The sequence below is a fragment of the Zonotrichia leucophrys genome, chromosome 5 (genome assembly GCF_028769735.1).
Source record: "Zonotrichia leucophrys gambelii isolate GWCS_2022_RI chromosome 5, RI_Zleu_2.0, whole genome shotgun sequence".
Taxonomy (NCBI): domain Eukaryota; kingdom Metazoa; phylum Chordata; class Aves; order Passeriformes; family Passerellidae; genus Zonotrichia; species Zonotrichia leucophrys.
Genome location: NC_088175.1, coordinates 42,583,204 through 42,592,549, shown reverse-complemented (window position 1 = coordinate 42,592,549; position 9,346 = coordinate 42,583,204). Strand labels below are relative to the sequence as shown.

At 52.2% G+C, this 9,346-nt stretch overlaps 1 protein-coding gene across 1 annotated transcript; it reads left to right on the top strand.

The window, feature by feature from the left end:
- The first annotated feature begins 7,395 nt into the window (after positions 1–7,395).
- PHLDA2 (pleckstrin homology like domain family A member 2) lies at positions 7,396–8,975 on the top strand. Its single transcript, XM_064714403.1, has 2 exons — positions 7,396–7,945; positions 8,557–8,975. Exon 1 carries the CDS (start codon positions 7,515–7,517, stop codon positions 7,911–7,913), a length of 399 nt encoding a protein of 132 aa, XP_064570473.1. The 5' UTR covers positions 7,396–7,514; the 3' UTR covers positions 7,914–7,945; positions 8,557–8,975.
- The last annotated feature ends 371 nt before the right edge of the window (positions 8,976–9,346 follow it).

Below are 9,346 nucleotides of genomic sequence, written 5' to 3'. Positions count from 1 at the left end.
TGGGAAAACCAATCAGAACTGGAAAAACACACATTGCTGATTTCCATTTTCCATTTTATCCAATGTTTTTAGGATTTTTTTCTCCCCTATGGCTTTCAGATGTCACTGAATGACCTGAAGTTGATGCCTAGAGAGTATTTATTGCAGTTTAATCCACCATATGAGACCCCTGTTTCCCTCCAGCCTTCCTGAGCATTGCCAGCCAGGCACCAGAGCATCCTCAGCTCCCACTGCCTTCTCCAGAAGAAGCCTGGTCATGGCACAGGTTTAGTGAGGGAGCAGCAGGGTAATGGTAGCAGGTAAAGATCACAGCAGTGGAAACAATGGCAAGGAGGTAAAAGCCTCAGGAGAAAACAGAAAAAAAATCCTAAACCCTCATCTAACTGCTCCCCTTCACACCTGCCGCAGTGTGTACTGGCTTCCAAAAGAAAAACTGGCACCAAAGCACAATGTGAAACACAATATCAGCTCTGCCACCTGGCCTGCCACACACACCCCAGCTGTCCAGGAGGGAAAGGATGCTCTTTCCCCTCCAGCTACTTCCCACAGCCTGGCCCTGGCCACTTCTGGGAATGATGCACTGGAGGAGTTTCTTTTTGATGTCTTTCCAGCCCTCCTGGAGACAGGAAACATCCCAAAGCTGGACAGTACCATGACCTTATATTCTTCCCAACTCCCTTAAGTTTGCTGATGTTGTGGTTAGGCTGTGATCCTTTTCAGTGTTTATTCTAAAAGTTCAAATACTGAAAAAAAACCCCCAAAACCAGGCAAAATTCAGAATGTGGGGGCAGGAGGATGTGCCAACAGAGAGCTCAGTGCTGTGCTGTCAGGACAGCCAGCTGGGGACACGGGTCACACTGCCCTGTGTGACACAGGACATCCTGGCACTTGTCAGCACTGGAGCTGCCACAGTCCCCACACACGGATAATGACAGGACAAAGATGGTTTAAAGCCACTTCCAGGAACTTGGCAGATTTCGAAAGTTCAGGTAATGTGGAGCAATGACCTTCAGTACGCAATGTCAGCGTATTTCTGCAAAGCCTGGCCCTGCACAATCTCCAGTAAAAGCACAGCAGGGTAATAAAAGGCAGCAGGCAGGCAATGCCAGGCTGAATGGCATGAGCTGAAGCCACCAGGGACTTCCTTTGCAAAGAGCTCATCTGTGTCAGCCCAGGCTGAGGTCTCAGACATTTATTGTTGCTGCTGAAAATAAAGATATCCCAAATATTTATCCCAAGAGATTTAGTATGAGAAGTTGAATGCTTCAGCAGGGGAATGTCTCGTCATTTTAAAACTGTGAGCTGTAGCCTAAACCATCTCCTGAGCTCACAGGACATGGGAAAATGTTGACAGCATTCAGAGGGGTCAGTAAATAACCTCACAGTTCAGGGCAGGCTTGGCAAGCCACTGGCTGGGCTTTCCTTTCCTTTGGCAGAAGGGGAAGTACTGAGTCCCCATGGGTCCCACGGGGCCCTGTGATGGGGTTCTGTCCTCCCCATTGACATCTCAGGGTGCTCATGGATCCCCCCATGATGCTCAGCAAGCTGCTTTGTGAAGAGAATTGTGTGAGAACAGGCTGTGTTGAGGTTCACCAGCACCTAAACAGCAGTCCTAGACCAAACCCAAACTGTGGGGTCAACACCTTCCTCACCTGCATGAAGATGCACGCAGGCTCCTCCAAGCCGGGCCAAGCTACACAGGGATCTTGCAGCATCTTTTTATCTGTTGTATTTCTGCCAAATGGGCATGAAATTGGGCCAACAGGCTCAGAGGTATGGGTATTAGGAGGGGCACCAACAGCTCAAAAGACCAGATAGCACAAGACTTCTTTTTCTATTTTTATTTTAATAACCAAACTAAACACCTATACAGCATCCAAAGTGGGGAACACACTACACACACAGTCATGCCCAGGCTGCTGGGAAGAGACAGAGCAAAACAGCCCCTCTTCCCCCAGTTTTTAATCCCAGTGTGGAATTCAGGTGCCTGGAGTTGTCCTAAGCAGGTTGGATTTGGCACATTCCCACCCTTATTTGGCTGTCTGCTGCAGAGCACAGCCAAGGCCCGGCTGACGGGAAATGACATCTTTTCTTCCCAGCTCCTCACAACTGCTCCATGACTGTCTGCAGCAGTTTACAACATGTAATGGTAACACACTGACTCAGTGGGATGAGACATTTCAAGCCTCTCAGGAAAAAAGAGTCTTAGTCAGATAAATATTAGTAAATTGAGCAAGCTGGGCTACGTGCTATTGCTGATTAATCCATGGCTTGCGTAGGGTACAAAAAAAGGATCTCCCAGATTGAGCAAAAATGCTTCCTCTGATGCCCTTGTTTAAATCAACACAAAAGCTCCAGCCTTGCTGCCCATCATTTACTGTAATCACCCAACAAACAGCCTGGGTGGCCTTCACTCCCCTGGCTGAGACCTTTCCCACTGAACTGCCCCTAAGAGAAGAGCTTCTTCACCTGAGCTTGGCCATCTTGGAGCGATGCACCCAAGCTCTGTGTGTTCATGGAAAGGCCTGAACATCCCCAGGGGACACTGAGCCCCCTCCCAGGGCATCTCCAGTATGGGCAGCTGGCCCTGATGTGCTCCATGCTGCTCCAGGAGGTCCTGCCCACAGAGGCACTGGCACCACCAGCTCACCAGCGGACTTTGGAGGGACCCAATGGCACCAGTTTGTCCCAGGGCATTTCTGAGAGAAGAGAATATTAAGGAATTATAGCCAAAAACTTCCCAGAGAAAATTGAAACAGTCTAAAAACAAAAACAAAAACAAAATCAAAACAAAAACCCCAACAAACAAACAAATACGCCCCCCAAACAACAACAACAGAAAAAAACCCCAAACCCAAAACCAAAAAAAAACCAAAAACAAAAAAACCCTACCAAATATTTAAAGGAGTACAAGGATGTGAAAAAAATTGAATAAAATGGGAAAAACATTAAAAAGCTCTGCTCATCATAGACTTTCCCCAGTAACAACCCACCCTTTTAGTTTACAGCTATTTAGGGTTTTTTGAGTACAGGTTTCCTAGGAGACCCAGTGGTCACTGTACTGAGCTCCAGCTAAAAGTGCCTGTGGATACAGCTACGCCCTAATATAAACATGGAGGGCAGCAATTTACAATGCAGGACCATATGTTCCTCTGTTACTAATCGACTTCAGCTGCCAGGATTACAATGTCAGTCCTGTAAACCAGCTTTTTCCCCTACAGATGTCATGTTGAAATCCTTACAATAAAAGCAATTTTACAGCCTTCAGTCTGCACTTCCCTCTGCTGCTGAGAAGCCTGCATTAATGCCAGAAAAATTAGGGGTCCTTCTCCAAGACAGAGTCCTGGGGGAGGAGATGCACAGCTCCAGGATTACAGAGGGACAGTGGGAACAAACCCAAGGCAGCTGCAGGAATGCCAGTACCCTGCAATGGCTAAAGTGCAGCAGGAGCTCCTGCATCTTTTGGGAGGGAGATGCAAAGTTTGGGCCAGCTGGAAACCCTGGTGGGATAAATGCATGGCTAAATCCCACAAAAAGGGCAGCAGGTCCTACTGATGGGCCTGTGGAGTTAAACTGAGAAACCCCCAATTTTTTGGCATTTTTCCTCGGTGTGATCCTTATCCATCCTCATCCCTGACCTTAAAGCCGGGGCTGCTGCTGGCGGTGCCTGCCTGGCTGCCGCGCTTTGTTGCCATGACTCACAGAGGTAGCCACGGCAACCCGATGCTGCCGGCAGCCGGGCACTGCCGCCTCCCTCGGAAACAGTGATCAAACAAACCCCTCCTCTGGAGCGGGCATTCACGGCCGAGCCGTGTGTCACGGCACAGCCACCCATGCAGCCTGCCCATCCATCGAGGCTGAGTGCGGCCATTCCGTCCCACACCCATTAAATCATCCCTATGCACAACACACGTGCAAGCACCCACCCCTCAGCGGCTGAATGCTGGCTCCTTCTGGGAAAGGGATGAAGCCACACTTCCATGCCAAATTGCCATTTAGGCTTCTAAAATGCCCCTGGTACATTGGAGATTGCTTTGGGGCAAAGCAGAGGGTGGTGCCAGCACCCCTGGCAAGTGTGGGAAGAGGGAGATGGCTGTGTGGGACAAGGCTCCTGTGACTGAGTGTCAGTCTGCTTCCCATCACCTTCCTCTGGTGCACATTCCCCACTGGGTTATTTCCCCCCTCTTCCTAAGAAGAGAGACAAATTCCTAAATTTTGAGTTTCCTGGAGATGTCCTGTATTTGGGGGGCAAGAAGGGCTAGTGTCTGATGATTTTATATTAAAGGCAGCTTTATATTAAAGGTGGTTGTGTTTGGGAGCTCACACACTGTCGAGGCCCAGCCAGGGTGATGTGCTGGGCTGCGAGAAAAAAATCCCTTCTCTTTCTCTCACTGGTAACACAACTAAACAACCAAACCCAGACCAAAGGAGTGACAGGTTCCTCCCAGCTGCCAGCCCCAGCTTGGACAGAGACAGCAGCAGCACCTGAGCTGCAATCACCCAAAGCTCCCATTAGCTGCAGCTTGGTCATGGCCCTTAATTATCAAAGCCATCCACTACCCACACGTAGTCACAGCACCCTGTGACACTTGTCCCAGGCTCTGGTGCCAGGGTAGGATGCAGGGCTGCATCACATCTCTTACCCCTCTCCCCAGGTGCTGAGGTGAAACCAGTGCCCTTTGTCAGCTCTTCACCTAAGTTATTAACCTTATTATTTAAAAAATAGGGCAACACAAATATTTTTTCTTTCCTCAGGCAAAATTAATGCTTTATTCTTGTATCAGCAGTGACCAGCTACCATGGCATGCACCAGGATTAGGACTGTGCTACTTACTTGTCAGGAATTGCCACGTTTCCTGCACCGGATGGTTCTGAGCTCCTTGCAGCTCTCTGTTCTTTCCTGAGAAATGTTCCTGTAGGAAATTGTTCGTGGTTTGGCTCTGCTGCCCATTGTGGATTCAGCTGCAGTCACCTTTGCTTTCTGTCTCAGTAAAAGTAATTAAATTTTAAAGACTGCTTTAGGGAATTTCTGCAATTTCTGCATGGTCACAATGGCAGAGACCCTATGGTACTTTACTAGACTTTCCTTTTATTCTTTTATCCAATTAACTAACCCATCTTAGGTAAAAACATGGAGCCTTCATACAATGGACATATGTTCAAAACTATGGTCCCTGTTCAGCAAGAACCTATCTTTTTCCACTGTGAGCAATTTTTTCACTTTTTTCCCTTTATTTTATTTTTTTCCCTAGCAGTTTTCTAATTTGGCCAGTATTAAGGCAAGTTTACTGAGGTGACAGCTGGGGGAGGCTTTGAATATTTCAAAATGATGGATAAATGCACAAGAAAAATCACCCAGATGAAAACAAAAGCAGAAAGACAGAGACCAAAGTGGTCTTCTGACCCTGCATCTACAGATACAAGTTTCATTTAAAAGGAAATTCAGGTTCTTTTAGTGGAACTTTTGAAGCAAGGTGTGCACAAACACGCCAAGTCCTGCAGCCTTTCCACACCAGGAGCCTTCCTCCAGATGTTCCTTGTATGTTCCTGACTTGCTGACTGTTTTTGTTTCTTTTCTCTTTTTGAAGTGGTGTCCCATTTCCTGTGCACAAAGACCATTCCCTGTTTCATTTTGGGGCCAAATTGAAAATATCCTATTGATTTCTGCTCAATATCCAGCTCTGTTCCTGGTTGGCTCCAGCTCCCTTGTTTTTATGGGGCCTTTTGGTCAGAAAGTGGTTTTACAGAGCAGAACAGCATCTGCCCTGAAAATGTAGTCGTACAACCTAATTGTAAATCAGTCTGGGCTGCTCCCCTCACTGAAACAAAATAAATCACTCTGAAAAGTAGGATACAGTGCTGGCTCTGTGACCTGGCAGCTCTTCACATGCCAGGTCACAGTTGCACATATGTTATACAGCCTCTGCCCTACCCTACAAGCAGGGATGGCCACCGTGGTCTTCCCAGAGCAATTCCCAGCCCATCCCTCCCTGAAAAGCTCAGCCAAGCCCTTCCTGGCTCATTCATCAAGCCCAGGAGCATCACACAGCCCCCAGCGTTTTTGGGAGCCTCCCCCCCGATGTGCACGCCGCAGCGCACTATCAAAGCGCGGCCCTGGAATCTGGCAGGCGAGTGATTTGCAGCGGAAATGGGTTTGGCTCCAGCTCCGATCTGCTCCGTGAATGGGCCTCTGACCCTGCCGGCTCCCTGGGAACGCTGCCAGCCCTTCAAAGGGGCCGGGCCCTGCCCTGCGAGCTCACCGCAGGGATCGGCCTGCCAGCGCCCCTGCGGGTGCCGGCCAGCCGGGCAGGGCGGGGGCCGAGAGCAGCGCTCAGAGTCCGAAGGTGATGCTGCACCAGGTACGTACCTGAGCCAATGCTGCTGGAGAAACAGCGAGAAACAGCTCGTTAATCACAGCCCTGCCCTCGGCTGGAAGCTGGATCAGCCCTGTGTCAACTATCGTGAAGGAGTGACAAAATGAGAGGTGTCCAAAAGAAAGGGACTGCAGCCTCACACGTGCCTCTTAAATATCACCTCCAGCTGCCGCAGCCTTTCCTGACTTCCCCATGGTGCTGGGCACTGCCCAGGCTGGAACTGTGGGGCCTTCCCTGGAGGAGGGAATGGGCTGAGGGGGAGAAAATGGGATCAGCCCAGTGATTGCAGGGGATAAAAATAAGGAGAAGCAGTATTAATGGAAAACTGGAGAGGTGGGCTGCCCTCAGGAAAGGACGACCATGGCTGATGGAAGGACCACCATGGCTGATGGTGATGGGGCAGACCTGGTGGGATGCAGGGTCTCAAATGAAGCTGGTGGGCTTGGTCAGGCCCTGGCTGAGTCTCTTGGGGTGACCAGGGGCTGGACTCAGAGCAGATGTCCATGGGACATGGCAGAAAGCATCCTGGGCTTGGCTCAGGCCCCTCTGCCCCAGACAGAGATTATGCCAGGGCAGATCCAATGCTGTGAAGATGCCCAGACCCAGGCCCTTAGGAACAGTGCTGGGAGCATCCTGTAGCCCATTAGGGATCTGGGAAGGGGCAGGGAGTGCTCAGAGGGGCAAGATGGGGCTGTCTCAGATCACAATGGCCCTCTCCTCACCGCGGGCAGAGGAAACACGGGTGGGGAGGGCAATGGGCAGGCAGGACGGGGGTCCCCTCATACGGCAGCAGCAGCAGCAGCAGAGTGGAAGCCCCCGGCGAGGCAGCCCGTGGGGCAGGCACCCCCTCCCCACAGCCTGCCCACCCACCCGGGGCAGCCTCCAGGACCCCCCGGTTGTGGGCCGGGGCCGCCCTCATGGCGCAGGCCCCAGGCAGGGGCGGCCGGGCGGGAGCGCGGCCCGGGGGGCGGGCGGGAGGCGGGGCGGGAGGGGGCGGCGGGCCGGGCTCCCCGGGGGAGGCACCGGAAGGCGCCCGGCGCTGATTCATTGCAATAAATTGTTCCCATCGCGGCGCGGCTCGGTCATCGCCGCCCGAGCAGCAGTGGGAGCAGCAGCCGGAGCCACCGCCGGGGAACGAGGATGAAGATGCAAGCCGAGGTGATCCGCGAGGGCGAGCTGGAGAAGCGGAGCGACAGCCTTTTCCAGCTATGGAAGAAGAAGCTGGTGGTGCTGACCAAGGACAGCCTCAGTCTCTTCCCCGACGGGCACAAGCGGGCCAAGGGCAAGGAGCTGGGCTTCGGCTCCATCCTCAAGGTGGACTGCGTGGAGCGCACGGGCAAGTACATCTACTTCACCATCGTCACCAAAGACCGCAAGGAGATTGACTTTCGGTGTCCGGACCAGAGCTGCTGGAACGCCTCCATCACCATGGCCCTCATCGACTTCCAGAACAAGCGGGCCATCCAGGACTTCAAGAGCCGCCAGGAGATGGAGCAGGCGGCGGGCACCCAGGAGCGGCGGCTGGCCCGGGCGCCCTGAGCCGCCCGCCCGCCCGGCCGGCCCGGCCCCAGGTGAGCCCGCCCGGCCCCTCGGCGCTGCTGCCGCCGCTCTCCGCGCGCTTTCCGCTCGATCCTTTACAATTATTCACTCCCCGGCGCTCGCTTCGCGCAGCCCGACGGGCTCCGCGCTTCCTCCTGGCCGGGCGCGCCCCGAACCGCGCCGTGCTGCCCGCCCGGGGCTTGCGGGACACGGCCTGTCCCGACACATCGCGGCGGTCTGGCCCTGTCCCGAGGGCACGGCCCTGTCCCGAGCCATCGCCGGGGTCTGGCCCTGTCCCGAGCTATCGCGGGGCACGGTGCTGTCCCGAGCCATCCTGTCCCGAGCTATCGGGGGGCACGGTGCTGTCCCGAGCCACCGCGGGGCTCTGGCCCCTTCTCCGGTGCATGGCGGGGAATTTCGGGTGGGAGCCGCGCTTGTGCAGTGCCGAGAGAACGGTGTGGGGGTGGCGGGCAATAAGTAATGGCACTTGGCAGTGCTTTCCTCACAGAATCTGCTAAAAAAAAAAAAAATCTGTGAAAATAAATGCTCAATGCTTACTCTCCCTTTAAAGCCCCTCATTTTTTTTTCCCTTTGCCTTGTTGTGTTGCTTGTTTTACTAACCCACTTCTCTTGCTACCTTCAGAGCTTACCACTGGATGAAAAACCAGATCGAGTGTCTTGGACTGAAATGGGACAGGGTACCAATGAAGGAAAGCAAAGAAGAGAGCTGGAAGCAGCTTGGTTTTCTCCAAGCCCGTTGTGGCTGCTGAGCAAAGAGCCCTGAGCTTTGCCTGAGATGCATAAAGAAAAACCAAAGACTTTCATACAGGACTTCTAGCAAAGCGTCCACGTGTTTTGAGTGGCACAGCTTTGTGAACTATTATCTTCTATTTATGAGATGCAAGGAAGATTCAACACTGACTGGTGGTGTTAAACACAATTTAAATTATTTGTAGTATCTATATTTGTATTTATTTTGTTGAATGTCTTTCAGCAGTTACTGGTCTTAATATTGCTTTTGCATTAATGTGTCCATTCCAAATAAATTACTTGAAATGTTCACTTTTTATTACCGTACTCTGGGCTGCAGTAACTTTTGTTGAGGCATATCTGTGGATACAGGCAGTGGTGAAGTGGGTTAAGAAGAGTGGGTAAGGTTTGGCTTTTGGTGCCCTGGACTGGGCAGTCGGAGGTGGAGAAAGCCCAGATAACCTGTTTGTATTTAACCTTTTCTCCCAGCCGGGGAGGGAGGATGTGTTGAGCTTCAGTTCTGGTCAGTGGTGGAGATAGAAAAGCCTACCGCAGCTTGCAGAAGTGCTCCTCTGGAAGGTCTTTCCCACAGAATCCAGTAATGGCAGCTGCAGAAGGCGCAGGAGCTCCCTGCCACAGGAAAATGCTGCTCTCTGTGAATGCCCTGTGTCCTCCCCAGCCCC

What these genes read in the sequence shown, in the direction of transcription:
- PHLDA2 (XM_064714403.1), top strand. Translation starts at nt 7,515, where the DNA reads ATGAAGATGCAAGCCGAGGTGATCCGCGAGGGCGAGCTGGAGAAGCGG.